Source organism: Argiope bruennichi, chromosome 8 (assembly GCF_947563725.1).
Source record: "Argiope bruennichi chromosome 8, qqArgBrue1.1, whole genome shotgun sequence".
NCBI classification, from domain to species: domain Eukaryota; kingdom Metazoa; phylum Arthropoda; class Arachnida; order Araneae; family Araneidae; genus Argiope; species Argiope bruennichi.
In genome coordinates, this window is record NC_079158.1 from 106,308,956 (window position 1) to 106,332,935 (window position 23,980).

Consider the following 23,980-nt stretch of genomic DNA (forward strand, 5'->3'; position numbering starts at 1 on the left):
AGTCTTAACTCGAAGTACCACATTTAACCATTGAATTTAAAATGCTATCTGACAAAATGCTAAGACAAGATTTACAACTCTATATATATATATGTAAAAATGCAGACTTTTGATTAGCCAAATTTGTTCATCGTAATTGCGAAAATTTAGCTGAATTCCACCCTAGAAAGCCATGGATTTACGAAATGTAGATTTTTTTTTTTTGTGTGTGTGTGTGTGTGTGTTCCTACAATAGATTAATGATGAAGCTAACATTAAACTGACGGATTTTACACTACATTGATATTTTGTTTAAAAAATGTTCCTTAAAGAAGGAAACGTAAAATAAACTTTCTATTCTATTTGAGGTCCTCCTCTGATGTGGGGGCCCGGGGCAACTGCCTTAGTCAGTTTTTTTAGAAGCATGACCTGTTCACACAGTAATTTACAGGAGTTTTTCTCTCGCCTTTTCATAAATAATGCAAAAAAATAAATTTGGAAAAAAAAAAATGTTCTTTCAATTTTTAAATAATTTCTCAAGGAGTCAATATGGTTTATCGCATACAATCTAACTAGTTTAATCTGTTTAGAATGCAAACAATTTTTGGAATTTTCAAAATTAATAGTTAGCAATTAATAAATACGACATATGTGCCACCATAAAATGAAATGACCTTTATATTTACGGAGTTTGAATGTAACCAAGTGAAATCTAGAACTAAAATTTATCGGTTTCTTAGCTTCATTACAACTGATAGGCGCTTTATATTTAGGAATATTTCACGCGAAATTTTTCAGATAAACGTATTGTTATGCGAAATCCATTCAGTGTATGTGCAGTGAAAGGCAAACAGGCTAGGGTAGGGTTAAAGACACTTTATTTTACACGAATGCAGAGTAGCAAAACACAACCGAAACATACACATCGGAATAAACAAAGCAGTAAATCGCTAATAAATAGCCACTATAGCACAAAACGCTCAGACAGAGTTCTCTGAAGATTATTAATCCAAAGCGAGATTTTGCTCAACTATTTTTTCTTCTGACTCGTGTATTCTCTGGTCTGTGCACCTTTCTTTTACAGCTTCCGTGCTAAGGCATCAAATATGCAAGAACAGAATATCACCAAGATTCTCGAATATTCGGAATCCTTCATTTTTGCAGCCTAAGTCACGAAATTCATCACCATGATCGGGATCTCCGACTCAACATCCATTACAATCTTTCTAGAACTCTTTTCCTTACTAAGAAACTGTGTAGGACAGTAATATTACAAATTCATAAGATATTTACATTCAGTTGAAGATTACTTAGAAAATATGGTGGCAGCTTAGGTACTATACTTTACCATATAGATTCTGACTATATAGTTTCAAGGTTCCTTTCCCTTTAGATAGCAATGATTTAAAAATTATTCATATCCAAAAATTTCTTTTAGCTTATTATCCATATTTGCAGAAGAAATGTAATAAAAAAAAAAAAAAAGAAAAAGGAACTGCACAGTTTATAACTGATTATTTTAAAACTGAGAAGTATATGATTGAATGTTATTTCAGTTGTCATGGAAATATTTTTGCTTGTGTTTATATTTAAAGTTGGACTGCCTCACTTTTATAGGAGTTTTGATATCCAAATATCTTTTAATATTTAATCAAATACTTGAAATCCAAAAACTGAATTTTCAACCTTGGTACAACAGTAATGAATAACAGAGAGGAGAGGTAAAAATATCACAATTTCAGACAAATGTTTAAAAGAAAAAAAAAAAAAAAAACCTCTAGTCAGAAAATGCAAAGCTAGGAGGGGATATTTGTTGATGCATTTTAAAATGTATAACTTTGAAGCCAGAATGATGAAATAAATAAAAATATATTAAGAACAGATAAACTTAGAAAGAGAAGTTAAATTTAAAGCAATTAAAATTGTTTATTATATTAAATAGTAATCTTTAAAAAATAAACAAAAAGGATTTAATAGTCATTTTATTTTAATGAACAAAAACTAATTGAAAACAATTTTATTTCATTTTAAAATTATATTATGAGGAGCATCTTCAAATGCTAAATATTCATGTTCTATTTTTTCTTCTCCCAACTTCACAATCCGGAATCCGGATTTATCATCTCCCATTTGACAACCAACAGCAGAAGTTACAATAACTTCAAGGTCTTTATAAAAGCCACCTGCATTGCGATGATAATGTCCACAGAATATTGCCCTGATATCTGAAAGAAAAAATTAAAATTGCTCTATTATCAAAGTAGAGATAGGTATTATTCAAATACAAAATATCATAGAATTCCAACTATACAGAATAACTGGGACCAGAAAGTGATCTGGATAATTAAATTTCTGATAACTGATGGAAAAAGTAATTTCATTAAAAAATGCCTATGTTATATTAATTTAAAGCCAGCAAAAATTATTGTTTGCATTTTGAATTTTACTTATTGAATGAAAATATTACTTCTTGGATAAATCAAAATCAATTGTTTTGTTATCTTTATTAAGGAAGTTAAAATCAAACCCCTTCCCCCTCCAAGAAATTGAATAACTGTGATTCAGAAAATTGGAGGTTTACTATACATTAAAAACAGATTCAAGTCATTACATAATGAAATTTTGCAAGATTATAAACATTTAGTTAGTAGAAGAAGGTAATTGAATTAGCTGTCTTAGACAGTACCATTATTTTTTTAGACTACAATTCAGGTTCTTCACAATTTTGTGATTTTAAATTCACTATTATGATTATTACTAAATCAGTAAACGCCCTGTGTTGCTTATTTACCATTTTAAAAGAATCCTTTTCTTTCTGAATTATAAAGTATATTCTCTGGTTATTTATAATAAAAGTAAATCAATTTTTAAATAACTTTCAACACTATGCATAGTTTATTAAATAGCAATAATGACATATCTAAAATATTTAGTACTCATTATTACTTTTTAACTCATTTTTATCGCTAAGGACTCTAATTTATAAAGATATAATGATTATTCCCTCTATACATACACTTAGATAAGTTTATTATTATTACTACTGAATGCCCCTACTTTTATATTTTAACATCCAGTAATCTTTTTGAGCAGATGAAGAAAGAAATTTTTATTAACACTGTTAAGAATTTAATTGAGTATAATAACAAACAACTCAATTCCATTTTTCATTCCATTTTTTACAACAAAATTATTTCCACATCCAAATGAATAAATGTATTCTAATTTTGTATTGATTTATGATGAAATCTGGCAATTATTCGTTTTGGTAACCACCTATTCAAAAGGCAGGTAACGTAAAACAGTTTTTAAGCATGATTTGTGAAGCTCAGTTTTATGAAATAAAATTAAAATGAAGACAAATATAATATGTTAGGGATTGCATCAAATTTACTGCATTATAATAGTTCTACTTGTAATTTTTAAAATTAATATGTATATAGAGAATTATGTAATTTTTCATACATTCTGAATTTGGAAAAAAATTGAATATTTTATTACTTTAAAATTAAGTTTTTTTGTATTTTTCTGTCACTGCCTATATCAGGCTTTCAAATTTGTGTAGCTTTCATGTTTACAGAATCTACAGTAAACAAAATTATATAATTTTATTTCATTTTAATCCCTTATATTTTGTCTTCTACTACTATCAATATTATTTTTATATGGCAATATCTACCTATACATGTTTAAGACTATTGATATCTATTAAGAACTAAAAATGAAGATATAAAGCATGCTTTGAACTATTTCATATAATACATAATAGTATTACAAATAAATTTTGAAAGGAAAACTGCAATTGGGGTTTCATCCATTAAAAGCAGTTATACACAAAATGACAAATTTGGATTTTTTTTTTCTTTCAATTTTATATAAAAAATCTTTTTGCATCACTAATTTTGGGCAGATTTATCACTATACAGCAAAAATATCTTTGTTTGATCGCAAGTACTTTTGATTATACAGAATGGATCAGGTTTCAAGCTAAATTGAAATTGGAAAAAAATATATAATTTTGATCAGGTGTCATCCTTGTCATCTGACCATGGTTCAAAATTACAAAATCCATACCAAAATAGTCCAACTGCTGCTTTAAAACATCACGTTAATATAAAAAACATATAATATAAAGTATTCTAAAGTATATATGTAACTAAAATATAAAGTATAATTTTTATTTAAATTTAATCAGATTCTTATTGAAACTTACCTGTTGTTTCTGAATTGTAACAAAAAAAATTAAAAACTTATATCAACATTCTGCAATGCTAATAATAATATTTATAAATACAGAAAAATGTCACAAAATAACACAAAATATGTATATAACATATTTTGTGTTATATGTATATAACATATGTATATGTATATAAACGACATATAACACAAAAATATGTATATATCACATTCATAGTATTTAAAACACAACTTTGAAATAGTGAATACCAAAGATAGCAGTAACATCAATCCTTTCTGATATTAAATAATTGGATTAATATAAAATATGAGAGCTATTTTAAATAGAAATATTTTCTCTAAGCTTGTTTGCTTTTGGAAAAGTTAAGAACCAGGTGATTTAAAAAAATAGTGTATTTAATATTTTAAAAAAATAATAATTCTAATTTCTTTTCAGTAAAGTCTCTAAACAAAAAAATAAAGAAATAATTATTTCTAAACCTCCTACTTAATATAATTTAAAAAACAATTGTAGTCAAGATCAAACTGTTAGGGATAATTTTACTCGTGATTATAAGAAATATAGATTCATTTAAATAATTATCCTTCACTTAATTGAATCAAATTTAATTATATATCTCTGAACTATTTCTTAAGACTAATATATAATTTTGAATAAATATAAACAAATATATATATATATACATACACACACATAGATTGTACCTTGAATGTTATCTATCATATTTTCAGAAGCATTAATATTAATACATGATGTATATAATATATATTAATAAATGTATAAGCAATGAAATAATATTTATCATATTAGAGTTAAATGATTGTATAATTATTAATTTTATGGTATAAATTATAAACTACATATTAAATCTTTAGAATATTTCCAATTTAATTGTAATAATTTAAGAACAGTTTCCCAAGTTCATTTTTTTACATTATTAAAAATCAATCTCTAGCACATTTCAAAAGACAATGTTACAGTCTATTTAAAAGTGATTCTAAGGAACTGAAAAAATTGTGGATTCTTCTTTCAATTCATTCAGCAAAGAGGCTAATAATTATCTCAAAAAGTTCGGATTGGTGAATTGAAAGAACAACCAGGAATAATTTGAATCAAAAGTAAAACCATCTAATTGTAAACAAAATGTTATGACACAATTCAAAATGGTGTGGATACAATAATGAACTATTAATTAGATAATTTTATCCACTCTTGCAGCTAAAATTAATTTATTCCTTTAATTTTAAACATGTAACAGTGACACAGAAGGTTTACAATGATATAATGTGCAGCCAAAAATATTGCACATCACATTAATCCTTCCTGGACTGAAGACAATTAATTGAATGAAATATTATAAAAAATAGTGATATTTCTTTTTAAAAAATATGAAGTGAACATTTAACTTACTTGCATCATAGAACTTTTTTAACATTTTTAATCTTAGTTCTGGAAATATATTAAAATATTCTTTTTCTTCATCATGGTTCTTTAAAAACCATGGAATGTGCTGGAAAATAATAACATGCTTGAATTTCTCAGATTTTGCTTCACTCAGTTTTTCTTCCAACCATTTTTCTTGTTCTTCAGCCAAATCTTTCACCTAGGGAAAAAATTAATGATTCAATGACAACAGATAATTTATATGAACATGGAATATTATCAAATAATTATAACACTAATTTACTGACTATTTTCGGAAAATTAAAAGATATATATATATATATATATATATATATATATATATATATATATATATATATATATATATATATATATTGTATAGCAGTTTTGTTTATAAGTAAAATAAAAAGTTTAGTAAGATTTTTATGACTTATGTTTTTGGGTAGTCAATTTTGTGAATAAATTTGCAATTGTAGTCAAAAACTCCATACAAAGAGCCTAGAGCCCTAATTTTGTCGGACTTTTTCTCTAACCATCATTTTATAAATTTATAATGTATTTAACTTGTGCACTGAAAAATATTTACATCATTTCAGATAATGTTTAAGAATGTAATTGATCTATAAACTACTCTAAGTTATGTGATGAATAATAACAACAAATCTTACAACAAAATTAAGGATAATATGACCTCTTCCTTTTCAGTGATTTTAAAAAAACTTTTTTTTCCCAAAGTGAAATAAAAATACAAAAAATCAAATGATAAAATTATATTGAGACTTATGTTTGAATTTATAAAATTTTTGGTTTAAGAGCGTGACTTTAGTGAGCTTTAAACATTTCTTGTTTTTTCTTGGAGACCAATTGCTGTATTGTGATTAACACACAAGTATTATTATATTTCATGAGGTCGAAAAATTTCAATTAATATCTGTTCAGGACTTAATGTTTTTTCTTATTTGATAACAAACCCTATAATAAGAGTCTAACTTTTTAAAACAATTAGAAAATGTAATTAATAATTGACTATTTATTAAGATTACAATACTGAAAACAAACTATTAAAAAGTAGATAATAAAAAACTAAGACAATACACGTCTAACAAGCATATGTACTTAATAAAGTGACCAGTTCTATTTGAACTTCACTGAGATTTTCTAAAATTTAGATAAAAATTTAGAAAGCTGATAGAGGCAGGGAAGACACTGGATAAAATGTAAATTAGAAAAATTCAAAGACAATTAAATAGTTAATTATTTAAGTAAATTCATACACCAATAATTGATATTTCAACAAGAAAAATATAGATAAAAGTAAAGGAAAGACATGATTTCCATTTTTGAGGAAAAAGAACTACCAATGCAATGGATTCTATTCAAATAAATATGATGTTTCAAATCTGTAACATTACTTTCCAGAACTTTGCCGCTTTGTATGCTGTGATTGTTGTTACTACCAATTACTATTTGTGGGCTGCTTGTATATGTCTTAACTGTGTTTTGTCATCTGTGTATTCATGTTAATAAATGTCGTTACTTGTTATTGAGGCCTGTTGACTGTGCCACCATACACCCACTACAAGTAAACCTGTCATCGAATTTAATGGAATTAATTTGTAGGCCGCAATAAGAAAAAAATCCCAATATAAAATGTTAACATTTATGAAATTTAGTCACAGCGTTTATTTGTATTCATCTTTATCTTAATATTGAGATAAGAATATTTTATAGTATAGGTCAACAAATAGGAAAAAGAGGAGAAAAGAACCTTTTTTAAGCAAAATGTTGTCTCAAAGAATTTTGATTTTTCTACAGTAAAAATAATAATTTTTATTTTTTGGGGACAAATGTTAGTAATCATGCAATACAAAACTATCAATGATGTCACTTCAAAAGTTTATAAAATGTATATTATTTTGTTATCATTTATTGATTTTTCTTATTATCATGAATCTAAGACAAAAACTTGATCCAGTGGAAATATAATATAGAAACTATGGAAATTTGGTGAAAAATTTTATTCAGTGCAAGTAATACATTAACTGTTAGAAGTGTCTTGTAAACTATATCTGGCAAAAGATTTATTTAATCAGACTAAACTATCCAGATTCACTCTGTTATATAATATATGTAAATTCATATATATATATAATATTCACAAAATACCTACTCTTTGTATCAATTATAAATACAATGATATAATGAAGTATCAAAATAAAAGTGATATAATTTGATAAAGATTGTAGATAGAGTGTGATTTTTCTTTGATATTGAGAAATAACAACACTATAGTTTAGAAAAATATAAATATTTAGACATACATAAGGAGGACAAAAAAATGTTTTTAAAATTAATTTAGTATGAGAATTCATTAGGTTTAGTTATGCAGACAGAAGTCAGAATTCCCCTCTTTCTAAAAAAAATTCCTGAAAAGGAAGTCAAGTAAATTACCTTCTCCCTTTGGAGGTCAAAAGCCATTTTAAACTTGTTCAGAAAAGTAACCCATTAAAAGCAGGAAGATTGTGCGAAATTCTTCCTCATTCATGGTCAACAATATTTTAAAAAATCACAGAGCAAAATTTTCAAAAATGCAATTAGTCTTTGAATAAAGAAGCAGCACATATAATTCAGTGACTCATGAACCAGAAGGGTTTTAAAATATCATTCTAATGCACCAGCTATAAAATTTTATTAGAAAAACATACTTCATTAATTCCGTATAATAAAATTTTGCAAGAAATAAAAAACAGAATTGCTTACCAAAGTAGAATCTTGAAAATATTGAGAATTCAAAACAATGAACATAACACCATCACAGTAAAATGAAAAGTAATCATCCCCGAATTTATCTTGGTAATTCTGAATAGATGCAGGTGTAGGTGTGTCACCAATATCATGGTTTCCACAAACACACACTAAAGGAATATCTTCTCTCAATTCTTTAAACACTTGTATAAAATCCTTCTCCTGGGCTTCACGATCTTTCATTCCTAGAAATTAACATTCTTTTCATTCAGTATTACATGGAAATTACATTTTTGAATTCTTCAAGTGATATAGCTTAATAATGTTATTAAGTCATCCTGACTGAATAACTTGAGATTATTCGATTCAACTGCATTACATCTACAGAATTTAGACAGATGAAATCTATTATGAACCATACAGTAAAACCTCACTAAATGAGTACTTGCCATTAAGAATAATGGCTCTCTTAGTGAATGATATTTTGCAGAATGAGTAACATTGATACTGTGAGGTAGCATGCAGGATTGGCCTATGACTCGGATATCAATCTGTGATGAGCGTTTGTTTACAAAAATTTCTGCATGGAAGAAACTCTGGATAGGTAGTTAAATGCATGTAAAAAGTAATTATGTAAACCCCTTAAACAACAAGATTAGCCTTCTGGGAAAAATTATGGGACCATAACTGGAGAGCAATGACATCAATGAGTTGAACTCATACTCTGTATTGCTGATGAAATATCTCCAGAAGTAAGGAAAATAATAGTTTCAGAGAAACAACAAACTTCCAATGAAAATAAGGGAGACACTCAAAGCAGGGAAAGAAGATTCACCTCAATCAAGCAGTAATACTGTGTTTCATTTTTGCCAAATTTTGAAGTATAGCTAAGAACAAATGTCACAGTAAAAAACAATCATCATCATATAATTATAAATTTATTTGAGTATTTTTTTTCCCAAACTGGAACACTTCATCCTATTTTAAACAGATGTATATGTTCTAGATTTTACTCCATTACAAGAATATACAAGAATGAATTATGCTTTTAAAGGAAAGTTCCCTGTAATTTTAAAAGTGCTTTATTGTTTTCCTAGTTACGAATGAAAAGTCCAAAAAATAATATTGTGTGAGAAATGAATATGATCAACATTAAAATGAATTCAACTATCCCCTCTACAGTATTTACAATGCCTTATATATTCTTGAAATAGTTAAATAATTTGAAAATAGCTATTTTCACTAATATTATAGATTTATCTATACATATATAAACTGGATTCTTACAAATAGCTGGATTTTGCCAAGGACTGCAAGAATGAAAAGGGGCTGAAAGCTGGTTAGTTAAAAAAAAATTTCTTAGTTGCAAAATAATAAAATATAATACAAAAATATAAATTTTATGAATGAGAATAATATTAAAATTTAAACTAATCCAATTTCTATAGATTTCATTACATTCACTTAGTTATTAGAATATTTATAATCATGAAAATTAAAAAGAAAATTTTTATTCATTACAAACATATATAACAAAGCAATCTGAGTTATAACAGATTAAAAATCTGAATATATATTCAAAAAGTTAATAAAAAATATTAGTCTAAAATAAATCCTTAACCCCTTGAACTGCAATTTAATTTCAGTCAGCATAGTTTAGGCAAGCAATATAATTTTTTTGGTTTTAAAAGGAAGTATTGATACAGAAACATAATAAAGACTACAGACAGAGATAGAAAATTATGAAAACTTTTCATAAAATGCAGCTCAATTTCTGATGAGTACAACTCACCATTGTCAGTTTGTTGAAGAAAGTTCATAAAGAGCTGGACTCATCATTTTATGACAAATAAAATTTGCTGATAAACAAAACTAAATTGATCGCCATATTAACCCTTCAACTGGCTGGAATTTAGAGTAGTCCCAACAAGTTTCACTAATAATGGATGGAATGTAGAAAATCATACTGTGTACATTCAAGCACCATTATTTTAGAAAGATACCAATTCTGGTTGATTGCCAGTCAATGATTAAAAAAAGGCCATAAAATAACTCTGCCACTGTTTATAATCATTCCAGACATTTTTAAGAAGGAAATATAACATGAAAAGATATTCACACTTTTCGTGAAATACTTTAAAAATGTTTATGAAAAGAAATATATACTTCTTTTCATAAAATATATATTTATAATGTAAAAAAATTCTGTAAAATTAATAATCAGCAAATTGGTTCAAGTTTTTGAGCAAAGAATTATTTTAAACAGAATTTTAAGCCATTAATATCCAATTGTTTTCTTTAAGTAAAAATTTGTAAAGCATCATCCTTGAACCATGCCCTTACCTGGAAATGCATCAACAAGGTCTCCACACACAATAAAAAACCTTGGCTTTGGAGTCATGGTATTAATCAAATGAATAGCTTTTTTAGTGAGTGCTATTTCTGCATCCCAAGTTATTTTAGAAGCATTTTTATCAAAAGTAGATATCATTCCAAACTGCGTGTCTGCACCTTGAATGAAATAAAATGGTCCCTGCCAAATATTGCTATTTTCTGCAATAATAAAAAAAAAATTTCACAATTGTTTATCTTAAAATTATTGAAAATATAAATTGCATTATTGTAATAATTTCGAATCGCAAAAAGAAAGCAAAGATTTTACAAATACTAAAATATCCCACTCATAACCTTTGGTCCAAAATCAAAAGTTTTTCAACAAAAAGAAAATTTTTTCATTAATTTGATTAAAAAATGACTGGGATTAATTGATATATATATGCCATCTTTTAATTGGTAAATAATTAAGTTCTTTTTTTTTTCAATTTGTGAAATGAAGTATGTGGAAATTATCTTAACAATCATATGATAGCTATCCTACCAATCATGTGGTAGCAAACCTAATAAATACATGAAGTTAATTCATTTGATAACTAATAAATCAAGAGTAATATGAATAATCAAAGTTTGTTAACTGAAGTCTCAACCATATATATAACTCTGGAAATAAAAAACAACTTGTAATTTTTAAATATTTAATGGTATAAAAAGACATTATTAATCATCAGTACTTATGCATAGATATTTGATTTTTCAAAGACAGAATTTAAGACAATTTGAAAAACAATTTCCAAGATAAATCGGATATTGATACATTAATGCTCAGCTTGATTTAAAGCAATAATTTCTACTAAATTAAGTTAGAAACAATAAAATAAAGGTAATTGTGGGAAAAAATATCTTTTATTGTAATTTTATGTTATTTAAACAAATTATTAAAAATTGGTAAAAATTATTAATTTTTTTGAAATATTGAAAAGATTTTTAAAATACAGTAAAATATTTTGTAAAGTTAAAGATTATTTTTAAATTTCTTCATAATGAATTTATCATAGCAAAAATAAAAAAAAATTCAAAATGATGACATTTTGACTTAAAAAAAATCTACCTAATAAATTGAATATATTTATTGAAAATTATTTAGAATTTTGAGGAAGAATATTGACTTCTAAAAAAAAGCAATAATAATAATAATGGGATATATTCAGATTTGGTATGAAGATGAAATAGAAGTATCTTATAAATAAGATGGCGAGTTAAATATATTAGCAAATTAAAGACCACATTAGAATATAAAGTGCAGTATAAATATTTTCCAAGAAACAATAAACAAAGATTTTTAAAAAAATTAGGAAGAATTAGTGCACAATAAGTATACAATATATAATCTTTTTTAATCTGCTTCATATATTAGAGAATGAATCTTCTATATTACATAAAATAGCTATAATAAGACTGGTTTTATAAATTTCTAAACATATTACAGTCCTCAACAATATTAAAATAGCGCAAGATTTTTTTTTTTTTTTTTTTAAATTATCTTGCACAAATGATGAAACAATTTAACTTGGCATTTTAACATAATCAACAATTTTCATTTTTGAAATATAATGAAACTCAAAAGTAAAATTTCAATTTTTATACAATATCCTCATATTTATTTTTCAGATTTCGTATGCATAAAAAACTACAGACAAACAAATAACTTTCAAAACTAATTTTCAGAAATTTCAACCAGCTAAATCAAACATCTCAGTTGGGAAATGAAGTAATCAATGAAAAAAGCATGAAAGATATTTAAAAAATTGTTTGATTTTTATATTTAAAAATAAACAGTAAATTAATCTTTTTGCATCAAAACATGTTATTTGACTGATATAAAATTAAGTGCCTAAACCATATTAAAAAATAATGTTCATTAAAATAAAATGTAAAATTTATGAATGTAAATATAATAATTTAACTAAAAATATATATTAGAGTGAAAGAATGATTTAGAAATCAAAAACTTAATTTCAGAAAAATTTAGAAAATGTAAAAAAAGTGAATGTTTAAGAAAACTATGTTATTTATCATTATTTCTTTCATACTTTCACAGAAAAAAAAAAATGACAAAATATATTCTGATGTTGCAATTCATTATGAACCTGAAATCTTTAATGGTTAAATAAATTGATAGGTTCCATTCTTTTTATTAAATTGGTATGAAATGTGTATGCATTTGCATATATTCTAAAATTGTCAAAGATTCTACAGATGAAGTTTCTATTGCATGCCAAGGAAAGATATTTCATTCAATCACATTTCAGAGAACTAAAATTCATTACATCAAATTAATTACGTTGAAGGATTAAACTTTTATTTTATAAAAAAAGAAATCACCTTTTTCAAAACCAGGATAGGTTCTGTTTCGGGCTTTTTTAATCAAACCCTCAGAGGCCATTATTATGGTTACACACAAGAATAATCAAAAGGTCTGAAACAGCAACAACAAAAATAAAATACTAGACTAATGTAATTCTAAATAATTTATTGAATGAATTCCCAATTTCTTTTTGTTTCAAAGAATTCTATACAGAAACACACAAAATAATTTACTTCTTATAATCAGATGAAGCTGAAAAGTAGTGGCTTTTATATAAAAAATGTTGCAACATTTTAAGATTATTAAAGGTAAACTAGTGAATAAAAATCCTAAAACATCAAATATACAGAACAATTAACACAACAGTCAATATTAAATAGTGCCAAGTTTAAACTTTAAATTATATAAAATAATATTTTGTACATTACTAATTCTGAAACAATTTTTTAATAATCTACATATTTTCTTTTGGGAAAACAAACACTACTGAAATAATCATTCTAAATAATGCACTTTAAAAAAAAGATTATTAAATTACATAATAAATAATTAATAATAAATTAATAAATAATAATAAAGTTAAGGATCATTTGAGCTGGTTATTAAGAGAAAAATTCTAACAAAAAAATTTAATAAATATGGAAGCAATTTGAAAAATCAAAAAAACTTATACTACTGTAGCAAACAAGAACTTTCAAAGTGATATTTAATATTTTCAACGAACCATCATGTTAAATATTTCAATGCTTTCTGATAAAACAGATATTCTGAATGATTACGTCCGGCTCCAAAGCTTTGAAACTGATGAAAGATAAAACGCATCATCGTATTTCTGCGTAATACAAGATGTAATCTGAAATCAGATAAAAATCATTATTGGAATATGACAGGATCAAGAATAATGATAAATTTTCAAGGTTATTAAAAGAATTCTAAAAGTACTATGTTTATGTTGAAGTTTTAATCCGTAAGTCGCATACATAATAGCAATGTATATTTTGAAAAATTACATAACATGAGAAATTATATTTCTACATTACATGGCAATTAAAGAAAACTCTTCATGGAAATTTAAATAATGCATAAGTGAATACTTTGTGAGATTTGCGTTTTTCAAAATGAGCGACTTTCAACAGGACAACTTTGCAGAAATCGGCTAACTATAGTAATCCCGCATCGTTAACAGCTCGAATTCAAGCGCATCCAATGCTATTCATAAGAAACCGAAACTAAGTGTGAGAAGGTTTGTGCTATAGCAAAATGAATGAAATAATAAAATAATATTAAAATTGCATGTTCTACGAAAGAAAGAAAATTATTTTAAAAATAAATAGCAGTATTATCTAGAATGAAAGTATACAAATTTTGCGAAAGAAAAATGCTTAATTTTGTACAAATAAAAACGAGACATTTTTGTAACCGTCGCTGTAGCATTTTATTTTATGGTTTTTAATTTCAAATGTAAACACAAATAGGGTATGTATTTTTTTGTAGGTTACTGTTTGTGATTTATGCACGGTAATTATGATTTTTTAAAAGATACTTAATGATATGAATCATAATTTAATAGCTACAAGCTGACTTTATAGGAGGTATTTTTGCTTACTTTTGAAATTATTATTGGAACTACTACTGGTGAAATCAGCTGCAGTATTTTTTTTGGTAAAATCACCTTGTCGAATTGGAGGCATTTCATTTATGAACGTATTTTAGAGTATATTTAGGAAAATTGGTAAAAGTCCGGAGGTGTTGGAAAAATTGTAGAAGCGTCTGGTTTGTTGTTGCTGTCCACGACAGGACTGCCGAAAGCGGTTGCATGTATTAAGGAATAGGTTGAACCGGGTACGATTATTTACTGTGATTATTGGAAGGTATATGATTGTGTAGATGCTATTGACTATGAACATTTGAAAGTCAATCATAGTCTGCATTTTGTTCAGCATTAGGATTTAGCTAATGGAGTTCCTGCTGTCCACACTAATAATGTGAAAAGTCATTGTTTTATATTATAGTCAACGTGATTTTGTGTTTTATTTGGCAATGTTTCTATTTGATAAGTCTTGCAGAGACCAAAATGTCCATATGTGTTTAATTTTTTTGGAAATTAATAGAGATATTCCTTAGGAGAGTATTTCATTAAAGTCTCTGATAAGTGAGGGCTATTTCTGTGGTCAGTAGTAAAAAATTGAATTTTTATTGTATTTTTTCATATATTCATTTCTTAAATATTTAAAGTAATACAAGGGAGGAGGAGTTCAGTGGGGGCAGCAGCGCCTTCTGACTTAAAAACAGATCATAACATGCACAGGGAAGAAACAAATAGGTAAACGACATCGGTGAGTTATCGCTGACTTTATTTACTATTTGATGACCATCCACAATAAGGTAAGAACCCTCTTGATGTCCAGTATTTGATCTTCAGACAGAACACATTTGTTGAGAAGGTGGTGGTGGGTATGAAGTAAAGATCAAATCACAAGGAAATAACAGGATTATTGTGACTTCTATTATTCTTCAGATATCTCATAATTCTTCTGATATCTCTTTTTATTTTGTGTGTGTGTGTGTGTGTGTTTCCTTATGAGAACTGAGTATTACATCAAGTGCTGTTTTAAATTTTGAAGCTTTATCATTTCTCATTGTTTAGTTATATACTAAAAATAAAGTAATATTTTAATAGCATTATTTATAGTTATTTACCCCTATCTTGATATTGTGAATCCACTAATCGTTGAAATTCTAATTCTTATTAAGCAGGATGAATATTTTTAGTTAGCAAGTTCTAAATTGTAATTATATTGTATTCATTATATTCGGAAATGCCATGTTTATTTTATAGTAATGTCTAAGCTTTGAGATTATAAGGTATTAAGTTTGAAATAAGATTCTACTGAAAATCTCCAGTTTATATGGGTTTAATACATAATAAATTTACAATAAAGATACGAGTTCCTCCTGCTGTAGTTAGGAGAGGTTAGCAATATTTCCTGTATTATTTTTTCTCATCATTAATCAAATTCCAGTTTAAAAGTTCAGGCTTTAAAACAGAATGTTGATTTGCCACATCAAGAACCAGTTTCCCCAAGTCCAGTAGCCCCTTCCCCCAAGTTTTGGCTAGTGGAAGGTGAACTTTTATTGTGCTTGTCTATATTTTGAATCCCAGTCATCATAGACTAATATAAGAACTATCATTATAATTTGAAATTTTTTTTATATGTGTTCTAAACAATTCTAGGGCTTCATTTAAAATTTTGGTTAACTATACTAGATTATTCCTTAATTGTAAAAATGTGGAATCCTATAAATTGTTGTTAAGTTTCTTCTTCCCTTTTGTTACAGATTTCTTCAAATTAATAAATATTATGTTTTTATAAATTCTGATCTACAGTTCCTTCATAACAAGTTTGATGTTTAAGGCAAAGTAAAAATTCCTCAATAATGAATTATAGTAATGTCTTTCAGAGAAGTGTTCATTTGAGAGAAATACATTCTGAATTTGGACTATTTTCTTGACAAAGAGAGGACTGAAAGCCAAGCCAATTATTGTATTTCCCTTTGCATTCTAATAATTACAGAGTGTCTTAAGATTTTGCCAGAAAATTAATTCCATAATATCCGAGAATGAAAAAGTATCACACATAATAAAGATCACTGAGGATATTTATCACACTCTTAATGTGAGAAATTTCTGCAATATCATTAATGAGTGCAAGTATATAAAGGGATGAAACAAAGAAGGAATGCAAATGATAAGGTTATATCAATGGCAGCTATGGAAAAAGAACCTGGTTTATTATTTGTTACATGCAGAAATGAATAGAAGGAAGTTCAGTGAGTTATAAATTGAGCTGAGAAACTTCCAAATTTATACTTCCAAGCTCTGAAAGAAATAAGATGAAGTTCAAAGGTCTATGGCACTTATAATACTAACAATAATTACATACAAGGTGTCCAGCAAAGAACACCCTGATTTCAGAATTAAAAATCTTCAAAATTAAGATCGATAGAGGAAGGAAACATTGAAAATTAGTTACAAAAGTTGCTAAAAAATGACACTATATACTGTACATATCTTTTTAAATGAAAACAATCATCAAACCAAAATGAAACAAATTCTGCAAGCAGTTTTTGGAATTAAATTAAAATTTGTTCAAAATGTCCTCTGCAAGGAGTATAGAGGTGGTGTAAATGCACAATGAAATTTGTCATTATTACCTGAAATGTCTCAGTGGAAGTGGCTACGCTTATCGCACATATCTTCAAGTTCATCCAGTATCATGAGATTGTTCTTATTAATAGAGTCTTTCAGTGCATCTCATAAAAAGTAATCTGGGGAGGGGATTGGGTGAGTAAGGAGGCCAATCCACACCTGCTCCAGTGTATTTGGATACAATACAATCACTCTATTCCCAAAGTATTTTTCTTGGAAGTGAAACATCTATTTGTTATGATAAGTGGTCCATGTAGGATGATGCCGTATCCTGCATGAGCCACTCGTGTGATCACTTTTCGAACGCTTGCTGCATTGCAGCAAATTGTTCCAAAATTGCAATGTAATGCTCGCTAGCAATCATGAAACATACGGAAAAAGGCCCAATAATGACTCTGCTGCATATCACACCCCAAATAGTCACCTTATGAGAATGTAGTAATTTCATCTTAAGCAAATGATATTTTTGATTTCCTGAAACTGCTAATTTTGTTTAATCAAAAAACAAGTTATATGAAACTGTGCTTTATCTATAAACTAGATGTTGTCAACATAATCATCCTGTTCAATTATTGTGATTGATCAGCAAACTGGTCATTTTTCAAAGTCCTCCTTTTGTTTCTCAGCTCGAACAGGTATTTGTTGTTGAGTTTGAATTTTAATGCGAAACATAGCTTTTCTCAGTATTCTTTGCATGCTGGAATGCTTTAAACCAGATCCTGCAACATTTCTTTGAACTTATTTCCTTGGATGTTCTTGGATAATTCCAGAAACTGTGTCAACATTTACATGTGCAATCACCATTTGCCTGCCACTAACATTCTGCACTTGATTATCAGCTACGCTGCCTGACCTGTAGAATTTGTCAAAAAGCTAGCAAATAGTTTTTGCATCAGGAAACTATTGTGTTTGGAACATTATATCATATCTGGAAATTGCACCTTGTTTGCTCTAGGACTTGTGATATTCCAGTACTAGAAATATGCATTCATACAAATTGTTCATTGGAATACATGATTTTGTACCCTTTTGAGTTGGTATGATAACCTCCTTTTACAAATCTAATTAGTTATTAATTAAATTTGATCTTACATGAGACATTGTCATTTTAAGAGAGAAGCAAGATCACATTAAGAATGTTATTAGCGATTATCAGTCTACAGAACATCAAACTGCTAATCTGCTGTCTGTAGTTTGAATCCTAACCTAATCTAAGAATGATAATTTTAATTCTAAATGCTATTTATTGTGTAAGTTCTAGAAATTCTAAGATAATTATATAAAACATTTTTTAATTTTATAAATGTTAAATCCCTCAAATTGAGAGCAAATTTTCTATTTTATTATGAGTTGCTTTGAGCTTATAAATCTCACATATTGTTAAATTGTACTCTATGATTTCTTATAATGACTCAAGCATGATACTTTGATATGCTTTTTGTTATGTCTGGTATGTTATAGGGAAAATATAACTCGGAAAGAATTATAAAAATACTATACTTATAGTATTGTTATAATTCCCTTTTTTAAAAGAAAATATTAAATTTTAAGTTATGAATTTTTATTCTAATATGATTAAACACTATGTTAACCTTATACAGCCCATTGTAATCTAGAAAATGAAACTTTGTTATGATTTGAAATTAATTTGTAAATATATTTTGTGAAATGTATTAAAGGTAAAATGAAAAAGGAAATCAAATATAATTGTAGATTTTGATTTTAAGACTTTTTTAATACTAATTTATAAATGCTTAGTCAGGAATTATAGATTACCAACAACAGCAACAAAAAAAAATGTGTGATGATGAAAAGCAATCATGATTCAAATAAAAAAAAAAAAAAGTGTGTAAATTAACAACATGGGGAAGGAGAATGAAGTTTTCTCTTACATATTGGAATAAAAAATAAATGGTGAAAAAAAAAACAATTTTAATTTCTAAAATCTTATATTTCAACTAACAAGCCATTCCCTTTTGTGAAAGATAGAAAATAACATCTCGCATCCTCTTTGAACTAATAACTATTTTTTATTAGAAAGTTGTTTTGCAGATATATGGTTATATAATTTTTCTCTATTTTTTTACAACAGATATTAAACATTACCAGTTTCATCATGGCACTCTTAAAATGTCAACGAGGAATGTCATTTTCTCTGCAAAAGTTTATTAAGATGTCTAATTCATTTATTCAAAATCCTTGCACTCCAAGTTCTTATACAGTAAGTAATATTATGGACTTCATACCTTATGAAGTATTTTCATTATTTGTGAAAAATAATTATCTTTTAAAATGATTGCATTTTATTTCATCAGAAAAGTGTTCGTAATTTTAGACTTGAAGTTTTTCAAATTAATGCAAAATTTATGTATATTTTAATTGATTAAGACAAAAAAAATGATGTTGTGTTTGAAAAAATTTATCTTTTATAATTATGCTGATTGTGACTTAAATTTTTTAATACAAAAATTATTAAAACTAATTTTAAACAAAATGGTTAATCAAAATGAAATTTTTGTCTACAATTCAAATATTGTACCAGATTTACAAGGGTTATTGACTTGTAATTGTGTCACTTAACTGCAAAACATACTGGGTAACAAGGATCTGTAACTGAATTTGAAAATATTTAAAAATTCTACAAAAAATTATCTGAATTTTAAACAATACATGATTTTAATTTGAATAAATTCTAGTATATGTTTGTTATAAATCAAATGAAGGCACAGAATTAAATTTACTTGAAAATAATGAAAAAAAAAATCATTGGAATATTTTGCAGGACTCCTAGGCAGTTATTTTATCTATTTGATAATCAATCTCTCATTGAATATCTTCCTTTCTTATCAGTGTGAAAGCACTAAATTCTCTAAGCTTTATAAATACAAATCTATAATGATATTATATAGTCAAATTTGCATGTTGCATATTGTTATATCGGATTACTTGCCATAGCAATTTCTTCAAAGAAATACATTTCTTTTTTTCATCTTTACTCTGAAAGGTCCTCAATCACTTATTATCTCTTTTTTGCAAATTTTGAAAATTTATTAAGAAAGCAGTATAACTACTGATTTCTTAAATTTTTAAGATAAATCATTATATTGCAAATTTGGCAAAAGTATTTTAAATCTGAATTTCTAAAAAGTAATCAAATAAATTTGATCACTTGCCCTTTTTAATCCATATTTTCAGTTGGTACACAGTTATTACCAGGTTGTGAAAAAAAAATGGATGGAGGATGAGGGGGGGGGGGTATTGATCCTGTTTTTTAAAACTTTTTTAACCCCAATACTAATTTCGTTTCTGCAGTAAATGTTTTATAAGCTTTTAACATTATAGTTATCTAGAGTGTAAATGTAATTTTAATTTTATGTTATTTCAAACTTTGGAATTTAAAAAATTTTAATTCCAAAAAATTTATTATGAAATAACTTGCCAACTTGACTTGAAATAACTAATTCCAAAAATTTACTTAAAAATTTAATTTAAAAAATTTACTATGAAATAACTTGCAGAATGTCCACAGTGTTGCACTCGGTATTTGATCTTTTCTGAGTGTAAAAGCAAACTTGTGCATATGCTATTTCAATACTCTACAGGACAAATTCTTGAATCTAGAGTTTTCAAATATGATATAAACATACTTTGGAATTTGGAAAAATGTATCCCTCTGTGGGATTTTTGTCAAAATTTTAATTCATTTAAAACTGAACAAAATTTGCTTTTTTAATATCAACATGCAAAAAAGTATTTTAAAATTTTTACAAATTCAATCTTAACAATTTAATTTCTGTACAGTTGGAAGTAACTAAGTGAATGTCTTTTTTATAGGGATTTTTAAATTATAGTAGCAGGCGAAATCCTGATGTATCTGATATACCTGAATTAAATGAACCCCCGCTAAAGAAGTTTTATGAAGCATATTATCAACCAGAACATGGCAGAATACACGATAAAAAACCATTTAAAATCAAGTGCACAAAGGGAAAGACATACTATTGGTGCGTTTGTGGCTGGAGTCATGATCAGGTAAGATGAAGTGTTTTTATGGAATTATAAATATACAATGAAAAAAATTTCAAATAATAGGGATTGACTGAGTTTTTAACTGAAGGATCTTGGTCTAGATATCTATTTTCCCCCAAATTGACACTATATATTGGTGTTGAAAAATAGAGTTTTTTTACTTCAAACCACCTCATATTGGCATGGTTATAAACTTGAAGAGTGGGATATTTGCACAAATGTTGACTGTATCCCCATGTTTAAAAAAACAAGGCTTATTTTAAGATAATTATGTAGTTTTAATTCAGGACATTGGTCTATCAAATCAAATCGTAAAAGAATAATATATTTAACATAATGTTACAAATCTGTAATATTGCATTCCAACATGGTTAGTTCAGTCACTGGAAAGACCGTTTTACAAGCAGCTCTGTTGCATACTGATCACATGCCGAATCGTTGATCTCAGGGTTTGGCTACACATTTGGTGACTTTGGCAACAAAATAGATTATCCAGAATTTTGGCGATAGAGCCAATAATAACCGAGATATGCCTGATTGTTCCAGAACCTTCTCTGCTCGGCTCCAGGGAACTATAAAAGGCCGGTAGTCAAAGTTGAAGATGACTGTGGTAAGAGTTGCCGGAAGGTTTAGAGTCGCATAGCGAGTCAAAGGCGAATAGTTGTAACAGTCCATCGAAGCGCAAGCATTTGTTGAATTGAACTGGTGTTTATTATAGAAGCAGCATCAAGTCGTGTATGGAGTAGACAATTCTGTAGTAATGAGTCAGTAGTTGGATACATCTAAAGCGAGGAGACAGTGGATAATTGTAGACGTTTGGGGAGACCGTAGAGAGTAGCTACGAAGATTCCCTCCTCCTGCTGAATTCTGTCAGGCCGCTTTGTGTGCGGTAGTTATTACTACTTGTGAGTTACTGTTTGTTGTAGTGTGTTACTTGTGTACGTCTCGGCTGTGCCTTTTTTGACTGCGTATTCTTGCCTTCGTGTTTAATAAAAGTCGTCGTTCGTTACTAAAGTACTGTTCCTTCATCCAGGACTTGTGTGGCTGGCATGGGCCCCATCGGATGAAATTTGGAAGGAGTGCCATACACATATACGCATGTTAATAAATATCTAAAAAGGCACCAATTTTGGAATTCATTAAGCAACCTGCACAGAACACAGATGCAATAAACACATTCATGTGCACAATGAATCGAGTAAGTGCTGGGCGATTATAATAGCACCTTAAATATCTGTCACTATATGAAGTTTAAAACTGCAATGTTAAAAATCTATGGATATCAAATTATGCAAGAGATATTTAATTAAAATAAAACTTGATCAATGCAAGCAAAAAAAAAAAAAAAAAAGTAAAATCTATTAATTTTCCAAAGATAGCTAGTTGCAAATAAAACAGATTTATAAATTAAAAGACAATTTCAGTTATAAGGCATTTTGCCAATGATTCACACCTGTTATCTGATTGTATTGAACCATCTAATTAGAGGACTCCCTTTCTATATTATATTCGAGATATAGCAAAGAAGGAACCATCAAATTAGACAGTTGGTGTGTTTGTATTGAATTTGTTAATAATTGGCTATAAAATAATAAGAAATATGCATAGATTTTTTATCTTTTGTACAAAAATAATAAATACTTTTTAAAACTTATATTTAAGTATGCTAAATTTCTCCCCTCTAGCCTTTATGTGATGGAAAATGCATTTTACCCGAGATGAAAATTAAAATGAAGCCTGTGGCTTTCAAACCTGCAGTGACTAGAGAATACTGGTTTTGCAATTGCAAACAAACTAAAAATAGACCCTTTTGTGATGGATCTCATCTCTCCGAAACTGTGCAAGGTGGTAATTCTGTAATTCGTAGATAATTTATGTAGAAATTATAATTCATTGTTTGTATTTTATGTAGTAAATAAAATTTACTTAAAAAAATTTTTTAAGGTGCTTTTATGGTTTCACTTTTAAACTGCATTAAAAGCATAATTATTTTTAACAATTATTATTTGATATATATATGCTGTATATTTAATAATAGTCTTAAAGTATATTATCTGGATAGGTTCTTTACATATATTTCTTAAGATCGAATTATATATACATACTGGATCACTAGTAAAGTCCTTTTAAGATTTTTAATTTCAAAAACAGCTTGTATAACCAGAGAATGACTATGCTGAATTTATTGAGACAAATCATTGCACCTCTTCCAGCAAAATAAAGGAGATGTACCAAAAAGTCCAGTTAGAAAAATGTGCGCTACCACAATATATAACTTCCCCCTGTGTTGTCTGTAAAATAAATTGAAGATATTTTTGAAGGAAATTATGAACTTTCCATGATTTGAAAGAGGGTTCATACTAAATGTGAAAAATTAAGCCCATTTGTTAGAAGACTTGAAATAGGAATGAAATATGTAATTATCTTTATTTGGCTCTATGAACTTTTTGAGATAAAAAAAAAAACCCTTATATGTTAGCAAAGAATAGTTAATATTTTTTTTAAGTCTTAAAAGACTAGGGAAAAAAATCTTAGTGTATATAAAATGTGTGAAATAATTTCATTAAGTCTCACTAAACATCACTACGAATACAAGAGAAAAGAAACTGTTTAACATTATTTTTGTTCCTTGTCTACTATGCTGTTCTATTCAATCAAACATATTTTTATCGTTAAAAATTGATATGTAGATAAAAGTGAACACTATTTC

General features: G+C 27.2%; 2 protein-coding genes across 6 annotated transcripts; one reads left to right on the top strand and one right to left on the bottom strand.

The window, feature by feature from the left end:
- Nucleotides 1-1,945: 1,945 nt before the first annotated feature.
- LOC129981004 (serine/threonine-protein phosphatase CPPED1-like) lies at nt 1,946-14,265 on the bottom strand. Of its 3 annotated transcripts, none has more exons than XM_056091588.1 (7): nt 14,126-14,265; nt 13,756-13,884; nt 13,049-13,142; nt 10,673-10,882; nt 8,345-8,574; nt 5,591-5,783; nt 1,946-2,204 (listed from the first exon to the last, which is right to left on the bottom strand). In XM_056091588.1, exons 3-7 carry the CDS (start codon nt 13,107-13,109, stop codon nt 2,002-2,004), a joined length of 897 nt encoding a protein of 298 aa, XP_055947563.1. In that variant the 5' UTR covers nt 13,110-13,142; nt 13,756-13,884; nt 14,126-14,265; the 3' UTR covers nt 1,946-2,001. The 3 variants fall into 3 exon arrangements, with proteins under 3 accessions (XP_055947563.1, XP_055947564.1, XP_055947565.1); XM_056091589.1 differs by having other exon boundaries at nt 13,708-13,884; XM_056091590.1 differs by having other exon boundaries at nt 13,705-13,884.
- A 106-nt stretch (nt 14,266-14,371) lies between these two features.
- Nucleotides 14,372-23,208, top strand: LOC129981005 (CDGSH iron-sulfur domain-containing protein 3, mitochondrial-like). 3 transcript variants are annotated; one of them, XM_056091593.1, is made up of 4 exons: nt 14,372-14,507; nt 19,334-19,462; nt 21,076-21,273; nt 22,956-23,208. In XM_056091593.1, the coding sequence occupies exons 2-4, from the start codon at nt 19,358-19,360 to the stop codon at nt 23,139-23,141; spliced, it is 489 nt and encodes a 162-aa protein (XP_055947568.1). In that variant the 5' UTR covers nt 14,372-14,507; nt 19,334-19,357; the 3' UTR covers nt 23,142-23,208. The 3 variants fall into 3 exon arrangements, with proteins under 3 accessions (XP_055947568.1, XP_055947569.1, XP_055947566.1); XM_056091594.1 differs by having other exon boundaries at nt 14,505-14,549; XM_056091591.1 differs by lacking the exon at nt 14,372-14,507 and adding an exon at nt 18,103-18,278.
- Nucleotides 23,209-23,980: the final 772 nt, after the last annotated feature.